Here is a 22,874-nt window from a genome sequence, read left to right as displayed (position 1 = left end):
GATACTTTAAGGAAGAGCAAAGAAAATGAACAGACCGTATCTGCAGGAAATTAGTATGCAGCATTTCTGGAAAAGCTGATGCCCTTTTAAATGTCTGATAAACAGTTGCTTAATAGCATAAAAAGAAACTCATTAAATTTATGTTTGAAATCTAATGAAAAAACAATGCATGGTTCAAAAGGATTTCACAGCACTTATACGGAGAAATTTGCATTTGCATAGCAGTCATAAATACATGACACTTCAAAACCAGAGTTTTAAATCATTGCAAGCTAAATGCTTATCCACTCTTCCATGAAATATACTTAGTCCTCTCTTATTTATTTCACAACATGACAGTGTTTCAATAGAAATAATGTGAGAGGTGGAACTACAAGTTTTATTTTAAATTGTTTTAGGTGTCTGCTAGATTTCACTGAAACATGCTCTCAAACTTTTATCTTCCTAGGAAGGAGTCTGGCTATGATGTGAGATAATTCTCAGAGAGCTGCAAGTCTTTCCCTTACAAGGAATTCCTACACTGTTTAGACTCAGACATCCGTAATTCCAACTGTGCTTGCACTGCAAGGCAACTCTGAGATGCTGTAACTGAATGATTCCCATTAAATCTGCCCCAAAATTTATTAAGTTTTTAAATACTGTTCTATTAAAAAAACTGAGTGGAAAAAAATGAGGAATATATCTCTCGACAAACTACAATTTTCCCAGCACTCTGCTTTTCCTGTTTTGTGACATATTACACAAATATGTTCTAAAATTGCTAGTCCCACCTCTGAAAGTCAACAGTTCCACACACACACACACAAAAAAAAAAACCGTCCACAGTAAACAGAGGTCAAAGTGTTGAATGGAGGAAATCATAAAACTAACTTTCAACTTCTGCTGCAAAAGAAATTCTGCTATCCCAAGGGTCTGGGATACACACAGCTGCAGCTAGAGCAGAACTGAGCATTACATTAGTTACCCATACTGCAGAGCTGAAAGAAGTCCATGGAAGAGTCTGGCTGGCAGAGAGGAGAGCAGAAGGATAGTATCAGAGAATAAACAGACTGTCAAGAGGCAATGAGGGCTGGCTGGCTCTCCTCTCAGTGCCAAGCTATTCTCCCTGTTCTATTCTACCAGTGCCAGGAACAGTAACATGGTTGACAGGACAGGGGGCTTGCCAGCCAGGGCCCACCCTATGATACTCAAAAGAAGCAAGCATAAAACATCCAGAAACTGCACCCAGATTCAAGCAACAGTCCAGATCAAAAGGCAAGCTCATGGCAGTGAGGCAGGTCCAAGGTCAAATGGGGGTCGATGCACAATTTGGGTCCAGGGAGTGGCAAGCAGGTCCACAATGATCAGGCAGGATCAAGGCCAATGCATAAAGGCAACATATTCTTCAAATTTAAGGCAATACTTGATACTGTATATTATACTGTCTTTATGGCATTTGACTTTCTAATATATGTAATTTAAACAAAAAATGAGTTTTCTCAGGGTGTGGTGTCTTCCTCGGTTGCCTGGACTGAATGAATGAAGGTATGAATGCACACATGACACTTCTTTCCTCTTTACCCTTTGACCTTCTGCTTCAGTATTCCTCAATGAATTGATGATGTTCATTGAACTGATGATGCAGATTTCCAAAATATCCACTTATGGTTTGAATATGCATCATTACAAATACTGCAAACTTCCATTTCTCACTGTATCCCTTATATTTCCTTTCCAAGGAATAAAAGCCAACAGCTTTTCCAAACCAAACCTAGGTCTGCTGATGCTCCCTGACCAGCAGTTTCTGTATAATTCTCAGTGCGTTCTATCTTTATCACTTAGTAAATAAAAAAAAAAAAAACCCACAAAAAAAAACCCATGCAATGTTCACACTTTCTACATACATCTGCTGGAGTCTGATTTCCATACAGTTACAAACAGATTTTTCTTGCAGGTCTTATTACAGTGTCATTGATTACCTGTGGTTCCTTATTGTGTTGGCTAGGATCCTTCTCATAACTCTCTACATAGATCCGGAGAGTAGCTCTCACATGGCTAGAAGCACTCATTCTAAAGATGAGCCTGGAAGCATCTGAAAAAACAATCCGCAGCCCCTAGAGGAGAAAAAGGAGTGTTATACATTTAGGTGGCAATACCTCATATACATCACAGTTTTCACTGCTCTAAAATAAGAAAGGAAGAACCATAAGGATGCAATTTCACTTTTACTTTGGACAACTCATTTATTACTTTCTTCCCCCTCAAGACCAGAAGTAATCTTGTGTCTTCACTCCCACTCCTTTAATGAAGGGCTTTTTTACTGCAGTTTTTAGTTTCTTTCGCTGATTTGCTCTTGTATTCGTATCATATATTTGGATCCATAGTCAACAGTCTTTCTGTACAGAGAACTCCTCACAAAGTAAGCAAGAAGGTCAGACAGATAAATCTGTTCCCATTAAAACAAAGGACTAAACTGAAGAGTTAAATAATTGTGGTGTTTTAATTTTCCACCAGTTTTTGCACTAACATACCTACTTGTTCCATTTCTGTAAATGTTACCCCAAAGCTAAATGCTACCTCTGTTTTGCTAGTTAACTTTATTTTTCATTTTAGTCCTGCTATTAGCAAATGCGTGCATAAACTAAGATCCTTTCTAATTTTGTTGCAGGAAACTATCTAAAAATAAGAGATGACAACTAAAGAGAGAAGTATTTTATTTCATCTTTATCAGCAGCCTGAGAAGACACTGATGTGAGGAACACAGTGCACATTCACTGAAAAATATAAGTGCAAGAAGACTTTGTTTGCTCAGGTATATGTCAAAGCATCTTCTGCAGTATCTGGATGATATTGCCCATTAACACTAAGAAATATTTAACAGGAAAATACAGCGCATGAGTAAAAGGCTGAGTCAGATGACGTAAAAGATATTATCCATCTATTGCTTTGATTAGACACAGAAGACTGCGTGAAGCAAATGTGTGTCACTGAATTCCTCCATAAGGAAATAATGGCATCTATTGATATTCATCAATGCATGCTGAACACTTAGGACACCAAGCAGTGGATATGAGCACAGTGAGGCAATGGGTAGCGCATCTCAGCAATGGTGACTGTGACATGAATGACAGGCAACATTTCAGATGTCTATGCAGATTTTTACGAGCACAGCAAGCAGCTTCTTATTCATCATTGGTGGAAATACACAGCTAATGGTGGTGGTGACTATGTTTAAAAATGGTGTTTCATAACTCAGAATTTGCTCTATTAAACTGTTACTATGTGCTCTGTATCTGTTGTAGTTTCCATGGAAATAAATAGGAGGCGTTATTTCTAGAGTGACCTGCGTAATAATTTTAACACACAATGGTAACATAAATTAATCTAGTATTTTCAATATGAAAAGCACATGTAATAATCAGAAATAGTTTATACTCAGCAGAATGAGCTTCAGTGACTTTTTTCCTAACATTTGCTATTAAGCCAACTCATTGGTTTGTATGATGTTAGCAGGAGTTCTGCCATTGGTCTCAATGGAATTTCTGCATGGATGGCTAAAAGAATATAGTCAGTTTGTTATGATCTCATACTGTGAGCAAGGAATTGTCTCTTGCTGACTGCTAATTACTTCTAACTTTATGACAGCAAAATGAGAAAAGATAATTCTAGGTATAGTTTGTTCTGAATCATTGTCAAACGTATGACCAGCAGCTCAAAATAAGTAATGTTTACATCAAGCAGCTTGGTGTAGGAAGGAGGGAAGTATAAGTAGTGTTTACATCAAGCAGCTTGGTGTAGGAAGGAGGGAAGCCTAACCTACTTGCACAAAATGAAACCATGAACATAAGAGAGCATGTGAATGTCTTCCTACTCAGTGGCTACATGGACATTCTACATGTCCACACTAGGTCAAGCCACCTTTCATAATGATAAAACTAGCAAAACCACAAGAATACTCTTCTACACGTTTTGTTTAACTTCTCTCCAAACCTCACTGTTGTCTCACCACTCATTAAATTATGATTTTGGAACAAAAAATATTTACAGATAATCCCCATAACTCTACCCTTTATGATGTTAAATCTTTCCACCACGCTAAAGCATTTAGCCACTTTGATGGTACAATTTATAATACTTGAGATTTTTATGTAACATGCACACACATAACCTTCATTCAGACAGTTCACTATTTCTGAGATAATTTTCACATTTCTCAGGAATAAATGACTGGCAATATTGGTTTTGACAGGAGAGGGATGACAGCTGATACTTGTCTATAACACTAGGATTTCTGTCATACAGCTAAAGACTTTGCAAAAGGGATTACAGAGACACAGTGACTGTACTCTTAAAAACAGTAACTTATGAATTGCCAGGGAGAAATTATGTGCTAGGGAAACAGTGGCCTTCAGAGTTGGACTGTCAAAATCAACTTCCATGTTACACTTGCACCTGGAAATATAGTGTAATTGACACAGATCTCAACAGCAAAAACCTGTTTTTTGGCTCTCCACTGACAACTACGATTTCAAAACTAGCAAAAATTTTCACTCAGGAAGGCAACAGAATTTAATAAGAACCATTACATATTTGCATTTCTCAACATTTTCTGAAACTCACACCACAAAGCTAGGTGGCTAGGTAGGCTACACTTGTTAAACAAAACCAAAGGAAAAACAGCCAAAAACACTGTTACCAAGTAACTATGAAGAAGCATTACCAGTTGAATAAACTACAGTTCTGCATGCATGTAAAAATAAGTCAAAGAGTTTATCTCTGCTCATTACTATGGAGTACACAGTTTAACATATAAAATATTCCTTTTTTCGCTTTTGTGATCACTGCTTTCAAACCAAGTTGGTGAAACTGAAAGCAGCCTACTTACTGTTTGGCATGGTGGCATTTTCTCACCTGATATAAGCAGAATGAATTATAGCCATATACTTGCGATTTATTAAACAGAAAATGTCAGCTACATGAAGAAGCACAGAACAGATTTTTTTATGCAGAATTAATAAACTGACTTAAGGAAAAAAACAAAGAACAACGAACTGGATAGTCCAGAGTACAAAAAAAGTTCCAGTTCTAGTAAGATCAGCACACTATTTGTCGCAGACTTGTCTTCTTATGGGAAACAGTAATTTCTTTTTCCAAAAGGAAGCAAATGAAAACCTTCAGTACAGCTCCCAAAATGGATATCTGCAGATATTTCTATTAGGTAAATTAGGCCAGATAATGGATATTAATTAGCTATGTGGAAATTCTGAAACAAAATTACCTTGCCACTGGTTAACCTGCTGGCCTTGAAGCCAATGTGACAAAGATGGAGCTTCACAAAGATTTCTCTCCCTATCCACTATCATCCCATTAAACAGTTATACTAAGATCTTTGAAGTGTCCAGAAAATTAACTTTAAATATTGTACTGTGTAATTTCACTTCCAATTGTTTCACAGTTTTTTTCAGTTATCACTTTCATGATTAAACAAGTTAGAATATACTTAAAATAGTAAGTTTGGGTGATTTTGAAAACAATTATTAAATGATGGAGTATAGCACCAGCAGAAAACATATCTTAGTAGCTGTACATCAAACAGACACACACATAAATTAGGAGCATGCAGAATAGCTATATCTTTCTTCAAAATACTGTGGTTATCATAATTTTTATTTTCTCAACTGTGAATTCTTGAACGAGGGCACAGGAGGCCATCTGGTTATTCTGACAAGGAATATGTTAATGCTGACAAGGGACTAAAATATCACCCTGAACATAGAATTTTTCCCTTATCTCTGGAGAGTCATATGAAATAACTTTCTTCCAGCTTTTCCAGCACCTGTTTCAAAGTAAAAGAAAAGCCCCCAAAAGACATGACACTAGATTTTACTCTTTAAGTCTAACAAAGGAGCAAGAAAAAATTAAAAGGAAAAACATGAGACTACATGCAGAGCATTTTACATTCTAAATCTAACGAAGGGGCAAGACAACATTAAGAAGCTTTAAATGACACATGTCATGAGTTTTATTCTGTTAATCTCAGAATACAATAAATCTTCGTGAAAGAGGCCATCATTTCAAGTGGTACCTTGTACAGTACTGTTATGTGCTAATATTAGTGCAAAAGCAGCACAATTTTCAGGACCAGCAGAATGTTTCATTTAACTTAACACCTTAGTACTGAACTGTGATGATAAACAATACTCATCTATTTGTTTCGGAATAAATCAGATAATATGGTCTGCTTGTACTGCTATGTATCTATTTTGTTGCAGCTATTTGTTTTCTGCAGTTTATTAATATTGATTTAGCAAGGAATAAAACTTTGAATTGGTTCCTGAAGGCCTAGCTGGAAAATCTGCATGAAACTCCTCATAGTCACAGACGCATCTGCATTTGCATGAACAGCACTGCTACATGAGGAAAATGGCAGCAGTGAACTGCTGCTTCATTTCCATGGATTAATGCCATTTCTTATTTCACTATGCTTGGAAAATTCCACCAAGGCTGCAAACATACAGAGCCAGGAATGTAACCTTGTCAGAAGACAAATGGATTGAATTGTACTCTCATCAAATGAGTGCTTTTGCTTATGAAAAGACAAGCTCTCCATTTCAAAGTCCATTAAAAACAGGACAAGTCATGCTTCTCTGTATTATACTGTGACGTGAATAGTAGTTGTACTCTGGTTTAGGAAACAGCTTTGGATGACAAGAAAGGGAAAGTACACTAAAAATTTACAAAGTACACTAAAAATTTACAAACTCTTTTTTTTCTTTTTTTCAAAGGACAAGAGCCACAAGCCTTCCATCCTGTAATGATCCAGTGGACTCAGATATGACAATAGCCTATGTACAAAGACAGTAGTTCAGTGGCAGGTGGGCTGCTTATATCATCTGGATGTAGTGATGAATGGAAACAACAAATACAGAGCAGAATGGAATGACAACAGTTTTAATTGCATGTAACATCATTTGATAGAGTCTGATCAGGTCAGGTAATTTACAAACTACAGAAAGTAGGACAATAAAAGTAAACAGCATAAAATCAGAATACATTTAAATATGAGTTGTAGCTCATATTCAAGATGTTGTGATATACATTTACGCCAGGCAAAAGTACGTGTCTGCTTTTGTGCATGTCATGCAACATCAAAGACTCAGTTTGAGTTGAAGAACTTGATAGCTAAGGGATCCTCATATTGACATGGTCTACAGTCATAAAAGAAGGAACACAGAGCAGTTATTTCGGCTAGAGAAGTCAAACACATACGGAACAGTCTAAAGTCTTCTGCATGCAGTTGGCATGGAATAACATGCCTTAATTATGAAAATACAGTAGATCACCAACCACAAGAAAAATGTGACCTTCTCTGCAATGTATAGCAATTGTAGATTTGAAATGGAAAATAGAAAAAGCAAAGACTGCCTTCCTACATGATACCTTCCATTATTCAGGAAAGGGGACCCTCTCTATATTTGCAATGCTGGCAGCAGGGACTTCATCTTGCCCTACATTCTCCATGGCGCTACAGTCTCCATTTAGGCACTCCAAGTGCAAGCTAAACCAGAGGTGAATTATCTTATCCAGTCTGAGCTAATCTTAAGTAGGAAATGCGGTATCCATCAGAGCAAATTAAAAAAAAATCCTATAAAATAAATGGTAAGGCTTTTCAGCTTAATGTCAGAAATGTTTTAAGAAACATGTTGAAAGTCGCAAAACTTTGCTACTCCATCACTACAACCTTACCTGTCTTTTGGTCACAGTGCCATCCACAGGATCTATGTACTCAAAGCTGTCTGTTCTTTCCACACTGTAGATACTGCTGCCCACAGCAAACTGCTGATGGCTGAATGACTTGTCAGTGATCAAAGCTTCCAGGTCTCTCATTATGAAATATGCTGTTCTGGGTTCCAATGCTTCGTAATCAAACCTTGCATGTATATAATAAAGTAGAAGTAAAAAGTTAAGTCCACCACAGCTTAGAAGACAATTTATTTTTGATAGATTTCAATATACAATTAGCAATTTGTTGCTTACTTCAAAAATTGAGGGTAGACTATTAAAGTACTGATTGCAAATTAAACCAGTGAATGCATGCAGTCCAGCGCAATCTGCCCATGTTGTGTATGCAGCACAATTCTAATTGGGCACCCTTATTCTTGAGGCAACAGAAACCATTTTGAAAGCACATTGTATCTTAAGTAGCATAGAAAACATCATAAAATCAAAAGACCTCTGAGATTACCCAGTGCAACCATCCACCTACCATCAATATTTCCCCACTAAACCATGTCCCTCAGTACAACATCTAAATGTTTCTTAACACCTCCAGGGTCGGTGACTCCACTATCTCCACTGGCAGCCCATTCCAGTGCCTGACCACTCTTCACAAAGTTTTTCCTAATGAGCAACCTGAACCTCCTCTGGTGCAACTTGAGGTCATTATCTCTAGTTCTATCACCAGTTACCCAGCAGAAGAGTCTGTCTCACAGCTCACCACAACCTCCTTTCACACAGTCGTAGAGGGCAATAAGGTCCCCCCTGAGCCTCCTCTTCTCCAGACTAAACCCAGCTCAGACTGCACTCTGAAATCAAGGACACAATCAGTGCAGTGCTCTGAAGAAACTGAAACAGAAAACACTTTGCCACAAGTTTTGAGGAACAGCTGTTTTCCTCCATGATTATATTACTCATCTGAATTAAATCTATCCTGAAACAAAGAGAGACAGAAGCTAAAATCTGTGTTATGTAAACACCATTCAGAATTCACCATTTTGACATATTAATAAAAATGAGTAAATGTATGTATCTTTGGAGGAGTTCTCTTGAGTTCAAAGGAAGCATAAACTCAGTTTTCACAAAAGCATTTTCATTAAGAAGCACACAGAAAGAAATGTATGAGTAAACTTGCTGAGATTTTTACTGTTTTCAACACTATGTACCCAGCTACTCCCAAGGATTCAACAGGTAATATACTGGAAGTGATGTATATGTATAGCTCCTTCAGTGAATAAAGCCTGCTTACTCAACTGAAAAGAACTGCCCACAGAACGGTGGCAACCTGTAGCAGATTTTAATTATCTGGACATATCAAACACACATCTAAATGAAGCTGAGCTAGTCAATCCTTGTTAGTAGCAGAATTCACCCACTGTCTGTGTAAGTTCCTGTGCCTATTCTTCACTATCTCACCTGCAGTAGTAGTGTCGACCAAACTTTGCCCAGTGATCTCTGACAATTTCTTCCACACTCTGCTTTCGAGCTGCTAGGATTGAAAGCCAAACAAGCACAGCCCATAGTCCATCTTTCTCCCGAAGGTGATCAGACCCTAGAGAGAAATATGTAAACCACATTATTTGGTATTTGCATAGCAGAAAACAAGCTAAGGAGGCTGGGCAAATGTCTCATTTAACTTGTACATCACATAACAGTAACCAGTAAGGTACTGACTTTCACAACTATGGTAGTTCCCAGAGTGACAACTGGAATTAATTTTTACATATGACAAAGTCTGTACTTCCAACATTAAATAAAAAGATTCATGAGTACTTGTAGAGAAGCAGTAGCAATAGTAAAACCTTTGTAATCATTATTCAGCTCACTGAATACAGGGTACTTCCACACCTCTAGTACTGTTCCCCAGAACTGGGTAAGACAGGCAGACTCCCAGCCATGAGTGCTCTGCATAATGCGAATAAAGTTCAAGAGTATCTCCTTATCTGCACAGATGTTTACCTGTCAAGCACTGGAGAAAGAGTTTTCCCATTCCATTAAAAATGTAGATTTCCAGAATATTTATAATTTCCCACCAGGACAAAGAAAAAATGTATACTTCAAAACAAACAAAGAAACAAAAACATGATAAAAGGCTTCTGGAGAAAAAAAAAAAAGCAGAAAACAGAACTTTTATTCTTTTCTGCTTTTCTCCTTACCTTTCAGAGATAAAAATATGTGAATGCTCAGACCTAAATTCCCTCCTACTTTCACATTTATGGAGACACAAACTGATAGAAAGGAAACTAAGAATAATTTTTTTAATATCCCACCAGTTGTAGCACATACCCTTAGATACAGGAGGCACAAATTCAAGTCTGCCATTTGAAATCGGATGAACGTAGACTTGAACTTGCAGTTTCCATGTACGAAACCAAAAGGACAACTTGGAGTAAGGGGCTGCTCTGCAACAGATGGGTAACTTACCTTCATCAGTAACATTTCTGTGAAGCTAAACAAAACAGTATGGTATCCAACAGCAAAAAAGTTTCAATAAAATTATCAGTTTGCAACCAAAGAGTATTCCATAAGAAAGGTCTTGGTCATCTCAGCAAGCACCCTTCCCTTTTAAACAACATTGAGGATGTTTCTGTGGCAATCTGTACCTAATCCAGGTGAGCATTTCAGAAAATAGACAGTAAGATCCAGGACACTGGACACTTAGTAGGTACTGGAAGATGACTACTTTAACGAATTGACTCAAGAAACCTGACATGTCAAATTTTCAGCCATTGCTCTGGCACATTAACACCAGATCTTGTAGAAGTTTTTTTAGTTGCACTTAGTTATCATTTTCTATTCACACAATATAGAAACCCTGGGTACAAGGCAAATGCATTAAGTCATATGTTTTTCTTCCTTCATGAATTACTGATCAATAGTTTGACTGTGCCCCCAGAAATTACCTAGCAAAAATTCTACAGAGAGAAATCTGAAAGGCCTTCATTTCAAAATCTGTCATATGATATATTCTCCTTCATCAAAACTAAAAATTCTGCTGCATCAAGTCTGCTTTGCAATTCTGTAGTTTTAAATAATAGCCTGCAAGTTCTGTACGCACATATGTCAAAATGGCTGTGTTTCCCTACTGGCACAGGATCTGGTTCTCATTATATAAATCAATGCACTGAAGCTGTTAGTCCTGCGAAAAAACTGTCAAGAGAAAATTAAAGACATAAGGAAAACAGTAAGATTGGCCTGGAGCAACTGCGATTTCTGGGGTTAACTCCTGACATCCATCCTTCAGTTACTGCCACTGTCTTTGACTTTCAGTCCATCTTCTTGAGAGAGAGCAGCAAGTCAAGGTAGTAGCTGCTACTCACATACATTTGTTAAGTGCCCATCAACATGCGTCTGCCTGTAACTTAGGCTTCTTGGCTTTTATTCAGCTCTAGAACTGCAGACCCCCATCTCCTTGAATCTGACACTTGAATAAATAAATAAATAAACAACTACAGAGTTAACTACGTGTAGATTACTATTCCAGTATAATACCAGAGCTGCATAAAACTGGTTACTAAAAAGATGTGAAGGGGAAAAATGTATCTAGAAAGCACAAGAAAAAAAGACACAACACTATTATGCTTACATCTGTGAGTTGCATCCTGTAGAAAACTGGGATGCTGAATAGCTCAAATAGATTCAAGAACAGAGACAGACAGCCATGTTCCTTCACATTTGCAAAGTAGCTGTCATGATACTGAGAACACTTTCTTTCTGCCACTTTTGATCTGCCTTGACCTGTAGTCTATGAGCTGTGTGCACCGCTACAGGTTCATTCCCTAGCAGCTGCTGTAAAAACAGCAAGAGCCTACTTTGTTCCCTGGTTCAAAGCCTCCAGATGTTACCAAAGCACAGAGTGCTGCCTAATCAGAAGGGCAGGGTTATTTATGAGCTCTTGGAGCTTTGCAAATAGTTTCAGATAAAAAAAGAAAATAATGTCCCTGAACAGGAAGTCAGCCCTTCAGATAATCAGATCCTCACCTTTTCTACTCCCTCCTTGTAATAGCATACTAGATCATCTGAAGGATGCCTTCCACAGAAATACCAACAATCTGTCTTTGCTCATATGCAAAGCAGATGGCATGGTCCTAATTTTTATTACAGACATAAGTTTGTTCCTAGATAATGCTGCCAGTGCAGCTTTCTGCCACTGCCACTAAGAGAAATATCTAGAAGAGACCTGTCACCTCCCACCAGCACATGTCGTTACTCAGGAATGACAGCAGGAAAAGTTGTTAGGCCAGCAGAGGTACTGGGGGCTTTCTGGGTGTCAGAAGCAGCTTAGCTACTTCTCCTGTCTGGGCATGACAAAAGGGTGGGGAGCTGCAGCCTGTCCCTGCTAGGATGTTTTGGAAGCAGGAGCTGAGGTAGGGTCCTTGGCCCTGGGTAGGCTGCAGGAACCATGGAATGCTATGTATGGAACTGTTAACTTGCTTTACCACTGCTGTTCCTTTTTTGTTAACCCTCCTAGTTCTTTTAGCCATTCATTCTTAGCACAGATAAAGTCAATTCTGCCTAAAAAGTCATCTCTATTGATGATATTACCCATAACCTAAATGGATTTATCTGCTCGGCAGATACTAGCAGCAAATGGAGATGTAGTAGAGCTAAACACTGAAGTATTTTTTTCCAAAGTAAGTGATCATATACTCTTCCACTGCGCAACACCCTGCAGACTCCAAGCCATCAAATCAGACAGTTTAGTTTACAAAATGCTCAATACATTCTGACATCTGCTCAAAGGTCTAAACTTATCACCAAAGAAAATACGCATTTTGATTCATTTTTGAGATTTGAGTACATTTCATTGAATCAAAATGGTCCAGAGAAACATGGACATAAGAATTTTTGGAAAGGTCTCTGAGCCTTGTTTTGGCCTAGCTAAGCTTATAAATCTCTGTGAAGAGGGATGAGTGTACACACGTATCATTCTTCTGATCCATTTAGCAGCTTTGGCTGTAGTGTCCTTGTGTGTCCTTCATGATGGTATACAGATTGTTGCTCCTCTGGAAAGAGAAAGCATAGGAAGAAAGCAATCCAGAGGCAAAGGTCTGGACAGAAAAACCTGTGAACAATCCAACTGTTTCAGCATCAAAAATCAGTGACTAAAACACTAGCCTAACAGTAACAGTAATCCCATGTTTTCAATGAATGTCTTGTTTCATTATTCTTATCAGAAGGAAAACTGATAACTGCTATTGTTCAGAACTTGTTTATTCCACTTCTTATTTATCCAGCTGATCCATTAGTTAGGCTACTATTTGCATATATATGCAAATGTCTTGCCTTCATTTCTTTTAGTAAATTAAAGTCTACTACTGCAGCTCTGTTAGTCAACTCTGGTTTTCACCTTTTTTATCTTTGCAGGTGTCATCAATTCCTCTCATTTACTCCTACTGTCCAGCTCATATGCTAGCAACACAAGGGAGGAAGCTAGTTCTGCCACCTCTGTTCAGCTAACAGCATCTTCCTTTGCTTCATACATCTGTTATTGTGAATCTACAGAGGCAGAGTCAGTTTGTGCAAAGGGATTAAATAAAAGGTGCCTCACAAGTACATATTATTGAAATTGTAATACTATCAGTCATTTTGTCTTGCTGAGGGCACTCCACAATCTTGAGATAAATCTCACTGATACTTTTGATTTAAAAATACAGAGCACTAATGAATTCTAGCCTCTGTAAGGAGATGAAGCAGAAAGAACACTGAAGTAAACAAACATTTTCTCTAAATGTGCCATTTTATTTAATTTGCCATTGGTAAGGAAAATTACAATAACGTAAAGTACTTTGACAGCTTATTTTTCAGTTAATTTGCCATGTATTTCTCAACATAATAATAGTGAAAGCTATCTTTTACTACTGTAACAGTTAATTGCTATGGGCAGACTCCGAGTAAACAATCTGAGAAAACTGTCAGAGAACATTCCCATTCAGAAAAAAAGTACACAGGTTAGACAGGCTAAAACTGAAGTAGTCTTGAGAGTCAGTAGCCTGAGAAACAAAATAAAATCATGAAAAAATGTTCACATGACCATTTTTCTCATACTGTCAAGTTGTTTGGCATGCAGGCTTTCTTTAATATGTCTCATTTATTCTTCATCTGAGAAGAGTTGAATTCTGGTAGACAGTGAGCCTTGAGGATCATATATAAGAAGAAAATGTAACTGCTTTTCCCTAAATTAGACAATTCTGTCTAGCATATTGCATTCTGTAAACGTGTTTTAAAACAAATATGAGACTGAAGTATATATATGAACTCCCAGTAGAACATTTTGTCTGCACACAGTTTGAGCCTTACAAATTTATCTTCCAGTGATTTGAATCTTGGTAATATTTTAGGCAAATGGAGTCTTGTGTTACTGTAACAGATAAGACCATACAGATCTTTTAAGACTTTCATTATTTTCAGCACCAGACCATCTTTATATTCACTAGCTCTTCTTCCACATAATCTTGCAGGAGAAAGGAGTTGGTGTTAACGGCTTCTGGAAATTTGGAGATGGAGCATTCAAGTTTATGAAAGATGCATCAATTACTAAAGTGGGTTAAACTGCAGAAAGATAAATCAACCAAATAGCTCTCTGAATCCTGAGTAATATTTCGCTGATGAAATTTAAAAGCTAATTGCTGCTGCAGATGCCCTTCTCTGAACTGTGTCCTGAGCATTAGTCATAGAACCAGAAAGCTACTAACCTCATCTGACAAGCTCCCCACACGACTACAAAAATGGAAGAAGATTTTAAAGCACTGGTTGGGCTCCAAGATCAGCTGCCAGAAAACAAGTCTGGGAAATGCAGCACTAGGGATGTTTTCAAAATCTTTTGACCTTTTATAGCAGAAAATTTGCTTTTATTTATTTGCCAGTGCAAAATCCCTTATATTATAAAACTAAGCCTCTGTACTGTTTGGAAATTCCAGCTGGGCTGGATTACCTGGGTATATAACCGATCAGTCTCCAGTGCTGCATGGTTAGTTTGACTGTAGAATGTGGATACATAAATCTCCATTCTCTTGCACAGAACAATAGTCTTCCCACTCTGATCTCCTATATGGTATATTTCTTGGAAAATTCTGCACTGAGAACTAAAATGTGTCATGTTTCAGTTCCCTAAATAGCTGTGATGGACAGGAAAGCTGTAGAATTTAACCAAATGCCCAATACTGGCAGAAACTTGTTAAGGTCATGCAGCTCCTAGGACGTTACAAAAGGTTCACAATTAGGTGAATACTTATTGCTAAAAACAGCTCACATTGGTTTAGTATTGGTCATCTGCAGACCAGCTTGTGCTTTACTAACAAACCTCCTGGCATACGAGGTTTTTCCAGACAGCTGCACTGAATTGAAAGACGATAACAAAATTGAGGCACAGAGATATCATTGTAATATCTATGTAGGCTCTGCCACGAGCAATTTACACACTGGCCCGATGCTCCAAGTTGTCTGGATAGTAGTTTATACTACTGTTTAGAAGGCATTGTGAAAATGGGAGGTGAGGAGGCTTTCTGAACTGTCAGTGAAGTTCTCTAGGTACTAGGAAGTTGATTAGAGTGGATCAAGATGCACAGGTCCTGTGTTTCTGTATAACAGCTCTCTATATTGGACACCAGCATGTTGTTCAAGCACCATTACAACTCACAAGAAACAGAATTTATTAGAAATACAAAGAATTAGCAATGGGTTGAGGGAGCTGGGTTTGTTCAGTGTGGAGAAAAGAAGGCTGCTGGGTGATCTAATTGCAGCTTTTCAGTCACTAAAGGGAGCCTATAAAACAGGAGGAGAGTCAACTCTTTGAAAGGGTAGATAACAGAAGGACAAGGGAAAATGGTTTTAAGTTGAGGGAGGGAAGATTTAGTTGGACATCGGGGGAAGTTCTTTACTATGAGAGTGGTGAGTTGCTGGAATGGACTGCCTGGAGAGGTTGTGAATGCCCTGACCCTGGAGGTGTTCAAGGCCAGATTGGATGGGGCCCTGGGCAACCCTGTCTAGTACTAAATGGGGAGGTTGTTGTCCCTGCCTGAGGCAGGGGAGTTGGAGATTCATGATCCACGAGGTCCCTTCCAACCCAGGCCATTCTGTCATTCTGTGAATCAGAATGAAACAGAAACACAGAGAGTGCTAGGAATGCAGAGATGACTGTGAGGCCAGGAGATGCAAAATCAGAATAGAGACTATAGTACATAATACAGTGGTTTAAGACATTACAGGAAGATGCAAGTGAAGTGAAAAAGTCAAGGGCAGGGAGAGAGAGGAGTTACATTTACCTACTTCTAGGCATGGGCAAACTCCATTCACCCTTCCTTTATCTCTGATAGGCACCTCTCCTTCTTTCCACACTCCAATAAGCATCTGCTACTTTAGTTAATAAAGAAATAAGGTCAGCACAAATCATAATGTCCTCAGTGTTTCAGTAGATCAAGCTCTAAAACAACTTCTCTTGATCTCTATATGGCTGATCTGATGGAAGATTACTGTAACTGATATTTAAGAAGACCAGAGCATGCTCATGGATATAGGTCATGTCTTTTCAAGGTGCCAGGGAAATTTTATATTTGGTCTCTTTCATGCAGTAGGACATGCTACACTTGGTTCGGGGTCCAGATACACTACAGTCAGTGGGAGCTCAGTATCGAACTCCCACAGGCTAATTCTAATCACAAATCACATTTTTCTCTTCCTACAGCATGATAGTGAAAGTAGGGCTGTTCATTTTCAAATAATTTGGGTGCTAATGACATCCTGTTGATGTGTCGAGAGCCACCTAATGTTTATGGAAATAACTATCTTTGGATATATATGTAAGAGAAACTTTAATATCCAAAGAGGAGTAAAGAACCAACCTAGCGAAAAAACATCAAAAAACATCAAAAAACAGCTGTTTGTTTCAGGCCTCTCACAGGCAAAAAGAGATGTAATCTATCAGCATATAAGTGATATGTTCTGAAAGGTATAAGATCTTTGGAAAATGCCCCTCTTTCAGTGGCCTTGCAGAAAACCCTTAGAAAAAACCTATCCAATGCAGTAGGAAACTGCCAGACACAAGTCAAGGAAAGGCAACCATGATGCTAGCAATAAGACAGTGCCTCACAATCAAAACAAAATGCAAAACACACATTTTTTTTACTCATTCTTATAGACAAAGAAAACTAATGTATTCTTGGTTTTTCCATCATAGTCCAGATACTTCTAAGAAAGTTAATGAGAGGCTGTTGCATAAACTGGCATGCGTATGGCTTAAAGATATCCTCATTTTTAAACTAGTAGCATTCTGGCCTAATTGACCTCAATGAATAATAACTTAGTTCCAGAGTTAACTAAATCAAAGCAACATGAAATTTCCAATCAAATTTCACTGCATGATAAATAATTTTCTACAAAAAGCTGTAGTCAAGGAATTACACACAAGAAAAATTAAACTTCATGGAATTTACATTGAAATATACAATGTATTTCTAGCCAGGCAACATGCTTAGTTATTCTGATATGCAGTTATTCAGAAACAGTCATATTACAACCTTATTAATAAAAAATATAAAGAATAAATAAATTATATGCCAGAATCCAGTAAAGGAAAAAAAGAAACACTGTAAAATGTGTTCAGTTTTTCTCATACTACAAAACCATGTTTGTTCAGTTTTACAGAGTATAAGCTACTGGTTTGCTGCTCAGATTTGTCTTTCTGCATTCTGTTGTTTGACTGGCTCTTGGGGAGAACAGGTGCTGATATGCAGTTGAATTTATTCTAGTGACGACTTTATCACTATCTGGTTTTCCAGTATTTGTAATGCTCTAAAAAAGGGACATGTATATCAGTTTTGATTAGGTGTAACAATCCTCACTTTGTATACCAATTCATGTTAGAAAACACTGAAGTCAGTAAGAATCATGCAAACACAGGCAAAATCCCTCAAAATGCCACTGAAAAAATACTGTTACAGTGAAACCAGTGAAATCCTTCCATATAACATTCAAGTCAGATTACAGTGGCAGATGCCTTTGAAAGTTGTCAGAGCAGAAATAATATTACCTTTGGCCTTGAAATATATGTCTTTCACATTTTTAATACTTTAAGTTATATGGACACCAGTGACTAGTCACCCAAAATATGAAAAACTGACACTCCCTTGTTCAAGTACAAGATAATTTGCTGTTTTTTTTTTTTTTTGGCTTTGACTTGATATACCTAGGAAAATTACTGTAATAAAAAGTCTTCAGAAATGTCTGATTGGGTACTACTTACCAGTGCCAAAGCTTTCCTCCCCACAGAGTGAACAACGTCCAGAATCCATTAGGTTGGAAAAATATCTCCATCCTGTTGGTGTTTCATACACAGGAACTTTCATTACTTTTGCCACTCTGCAGAAGACACAGTAAAACACCACACATTTCAGACAGTGCAATTTATTTATTTATTTGTTTGTTTACTTTTGTACATGCAGCTTGAGGTGAGGAATATTCTAGGCTTTTCTGTATCTCCTAGCAGTTGCACTATACAGTAAAACAAAATAAAACAGATGAGCAGCAGCATTCAGAACCAACTCCTTCTCTTGGAACTTGATGTCAACATGAACCTAGAGAAGTTTATACACTGTCATATTTTGAAAAAGGTAAAAACCTCAGCTAAATAGGCTTTACCACTATACTTCTCTCATTACTGAGCCAGACTGAATTAAATGTAGTTCTGTTATATTAATGTTTTCTTTAAAGTTTGATCACTACATTGAACTACTTCCCTTTTCAAAACACAAGTGGCCAACAACTATATACTAGAAAGACAATTTTGTTCATGTTTTCAAAACCAAGTCAATACAGGAGAGTTTCCAAGGTACAACATCTACTCTAAAAAAGCTCTCTTGGTTTCAGACTGAACCTGAACTTACGTTCTGTGTCATCTATGGCATATCTACATAAATTACTCCCACTGACTAGCTGATTGCTTTGCCATTATTTTCAAGAATCAAAATAAACCACCATATAAAAGCTGGGTATGCAATTCTACTATCTTTCTGCAATTTAACCCAATTGAGGAATTGACGCATCTTTCATCTATCCCCTACAAAGCCAAGGATTTATTCAGACTGAGCATAACCATTTTACCCGATTCTTGTTCTGACTGCATTTTCAGTCAACTGTTTTTTAATATGAAAAATAAGACTTGATGAATGGGCAAACAATCTGACTGACGAGCTATTATAGGGTTTACAGTAAATAAATAGCTTCAACAATCATATCTAACAAATGTTTCTTCAATTTCAGTTTCACAGAAGAATAATTGGAATGATTTGTGTCGGTTGCTCTGAAAGTAATGCCTCCTATTTATTCTCTTTGAAACAAAGAACACAATAACACTACTTGATAAATTCTAGCCACAGTACACTGTTTTTCAACACGGTCACCACCATTAACTATGCATTTTCACCAGTGTTGTACAACAGCCTGCAAACTTGTAAAAATCTGCCCCTCTTTCACCACTGCTGAAATGCACCACCCACCACCTCACTGCACTCACACCCACTTGCCTGACCTCCAGAAATATTCAGCAGGTGTTGATGAATATCAGTGGGTGCAATTTTTTCCACATGAAGGAATCCAATTCCACACCTTTGCCTCATATGCACTTCCATGTCAGACACCATTTCATCAGACTGCCCCCTGCTGCCGTCTGTCACGCGGCATATATATAACAGAATATTGGTGAGAAGGTTCAACCTCTACTGTCATACCACGAATATCCACCTCTGACATCATGGACCAACATAATAATACCAGAGACATAACTTTCAGAGCAGCCCTCATACGAAGTTTTAACTACAGTCAAACCCAGACAAAGCAGGTCAGGTGGGATTCAACCTGCTTAACACAATTCACCTAGAACTTTTGAGTCAAGACTAAAGCAGGCACCTCTTTGATCAGCAGAGGGAGACCTGTTTTCAGACAGACCGCCCCTATTTCTTAAAGCAGATGTATACTGAGGCAGACAGGATGGCCCTTGCAAATGTGCAAATACTGACCCTTTTGAAACCTGAATGACAGTTCAGCCTTTCAGAATTATCTGCAAAACCTTTAATTTGTTAAGCAGTGCTGTCATCAAATTTTTTTTCCATGTAACAAGGATCCATTGCAATCTAAGTCTCCTATTCAACTTAGGTGTTCATTTTTGCTTTAAATGTTATATCTAAAAAGGCTATTTTATGTATTAAACGAAATGAGAATTGCTGATACTTATTTGAAAAGAGCTAGAAAGAAGTATGTAGACTAGAAAGATATTATCAACGTGTTTAATTTTGAACTTGTGTTTCAGGTCTCTAATGTGAGAGAGAGGCAAGTGTATACCTTTGTCTGTTCAAACAGCACTAGCTACATTTCTGAGCCTTAGATATACCACTACATAAGAAACGTCATACAGTGCAGAGCTTAATGGGTTTATACATGGCTCTGCAAAAAATAGAAAACATAGAAGGAATTAATCTCTATGTGGCAGTAACTGTAGGCTGGGAATGGGACCATACTGCGAAAAACTAGAAAATGATACAAAAGAAAACAGCAACTAATATGCTGGAAGAGCATACCCAGTTCTCTTGAGGTGGACTAACAATACACCATGAATATCTCTGTTCATAGAAATGTTCCAATATCCTTGTACTATTTTTGGAGAAGGAAATCCTTTCTCTTTCCTTTTCTGAATTTCTCTAGTTTGAGAACAAAAAGACTCAGGTGGATCTGCTCTGACAAGCACAAAAGGCTTCCAGGATCTGTTAAGCTTGTTCAAAATTTTCTGCCTACTAGGCCAGCTCTGAAAATACACACGATGATCCTGCTGGTATTGGGTTTATTTTAGACTAAGGCTTTCAAGAAAACAAACATAATAAAAACACATAACATTTATTGTGAAATATGAGATGATTTCTTGCAATTTTTTTTGTTTTTGTTCTTGATTCTTAACAGACTAAATGAGTAGAAGCAGCAAATTTGGGTCAACTTTAGCAACTACTTAACAGCAGTTTTCCAGAAAAGACAGTTACATTATGTTATGCTGGAAGGCACAAGTCTGGGTAAATAAGGGACTTGATAGCACACCATATTCTAAGCAAAAGCAATTTCTGCTCAGAGCTGTGCCCAGAGAAGATTCACTTTCTTCTCTGTGTCTGCTTTCCCCCTTCGGACTGCCGGTAATTTGAGCAAGTAATAGTTCTTTCTTCAAGACTCAGAAAAATAAAAGGGTTCTATCCCAGCTACGTAATGCAAACCACAGTAACCTTCACAACTTTTTTTCTTCACCACAAAGCTACAGAAAGGCAATAAACTGTATTTCCAAACTGACATTCAAATATTATTATATCTAACAGGACTGGCTTATCATCTCATCTAAACAGCATACTAATAAGAGAATACATGGCCCCTCTCCCCCCACCTTTGCCAACAGGTTTAGCCCTGCACTGTCCATGTCTGTGCCGACAGATTCATGAATCTGAGGAGAACGTACACCTTACATATGACAGCTTTAAAGAATCAGTACCTTCTAGTAACAATTATGGGCAGCAGAAAACAAAGGCTGGTAAACAAAGGCATAGCTGCACCTCAGAAACACGTAAACCCATCCTAGCATTCAACAGATGCTTTCAGAGACAATGTACTGGCTTCCTATCTGCACATAATGCTTCAACTTCCTGTATTAAATTTGCTACATTACTGGACACTGAAGACAGAGCTTCTTTCCTGTATCACAGTGAAAAATAAGCATTCTCTTTCTTATTGTCATTTTGCTGAAATAAAGAATCATCAGTGGAAGTCCTAGAAAACATCACATGTACCTTTATTCAACCTACAGACATTAAGGCAAATGGCCTGCAGGGGGTTCCCAAAATTCTCAAAGCTGCAAACTAAGAGCAAAAATGTGCTGCATCAGATCAAACAAATAACAATGCAAGCTACAGGAAAACACTCTGACAGGAAGGAGCTATGAAATAAGTACATCTTCAAAGACATGGATGGAAAGCGTAGATTAAAGGGGGGTGAAGGGGGACAAGAAGGAGAGTGAATTTTATATGCTACTGGGCAAAGAAAAGATTATGGTGAGAACTTACGGAATATTTAATTCTGCAAGAAAAATTGCTCATAAGTCATGGTAAATGTTCTTGTTTTGGATCACAGATCCATAAATTATAATCTATACTTTTTTTAGCAATGAAATTTCACAGGATAATTCAAACAAGCCTGCATATTCACAGCTATTTAATTTTCTCTTTCTCCATGTAACAAGTGGGAGACTGAGTTCTATAACCTCTAAATTGTGGGGACTTTGAAATTCAAGGGGTTACCATGAAGTTTTTCTTGTCTATAAGAGATCTCTTGGTCAAGCAGGATATAATTTCTCTCAGAAAGCAAGCTTTGGAATTGATGCAATGAAGAGATTATAACTTGAAGAATTTGAGGATACATTTTCTACCTCATCTTAAGGGAATTTTTAATGTCCTTATATGTAGAATGTCTTATCGTCAAGATACCAATGCAGCAGTGCTCCTTTAGGGGCAACATTTAAGCCTCTGAGTTCTCTGAATGTAGATGACAGCTGTCAAAAGGCCTGCTCAGAATGTACTTCTAGAGCAACTCAAGAAGACTGGAATAAAATATGCTAGATAAGTAGGTTAATTTTCCTGGTCTGTCTGGGCAGAGGCATTCTAATTATGTCTAACCACACAGTTGATATTCCTGTGTTTGTATGTTCTGTGAGTATGAACTATGCAAAAGGAATACAGCAATCCATGGGCATTCTGGTTCTTATCACCTTAGACATTTAATGGGACTAACTTCAACAGTGTTCCTGCTTACCTTCTCTCAGCGTTAAGTGCTCACTACAACAATGAGAATACATGGTAAAGTTTCCCATGCCTTGTGCAACACTGAGTAGCTCTTGCTAGACAGGACACAGGATATTTACACTTGGACCTAAACTGTAGGGTATTCACTTCAGTTATTCTGCCCACAGCAGAACTAGGGGCATTCATGTTCCCAGTATATATAAACATGAAGAAAAAAACTTGAAAGAATAGTGGACTGTACTTTTCACAGTTACATATATTATTTAAAACTGTTTTGTGAATTAACCCTTCTATTCTCAT

The 22,874-nt window shown here is 37.7% G+C and overlaps 1 protein-coding gene across 1 annotated transcript in view; it reads right to left on the bottom strand.

Annotated features, from left to right (window-relative positions):
- Positions 1-22,874, bottom strand: part of PGM5 (phosphoglucomutase 5) — a 67,338-nt gene that overhangs the window by 8,076 nt on the left and 36,388 nt on the right. The window contains exons 7-10 of the mRNA XM_065744204.1: positions 17,996-18,111; positions 9,172-9,307; positions 7,726-7,909; positions 1,959-2,093 (exon numbers count right to left, since the gene is read on the bottom strand). Of these exons, the coding sequence (XP_065600276.1) occupies positions 1,959-2,093; positions 7,726-7,909; positions 9,172-9,307; positions 17,996-18,111 (571 nt within the window). The remainder of the gene's footprint in view (positions 1-1,958; positions 2,094-7,725; positions 7,910-9,171; positions 9,308-17,995; positions 18,112-22,874) is intronic.

Source organism: Cyrtonyx montezumae, unplaced genomic scaffold (genome assembly GCF_038088225.1).
Source record: "Cyrtonyx montezumae isolate F1298 unplaced genomic scaffold, pur_monq_1.0 scaffold_30, whole genome shotgun sequence".
NCBI lineage: Eukaryota > Metazoa > Chordata > Aves > Galliformes > Odontophoridae > Cyrtonyx > Cyrtonyx montezumae.
Note: the sequence above shows the minus strand (reverse complement) of the source record. Positions and strands in the feature narration are given on the sequence as shown.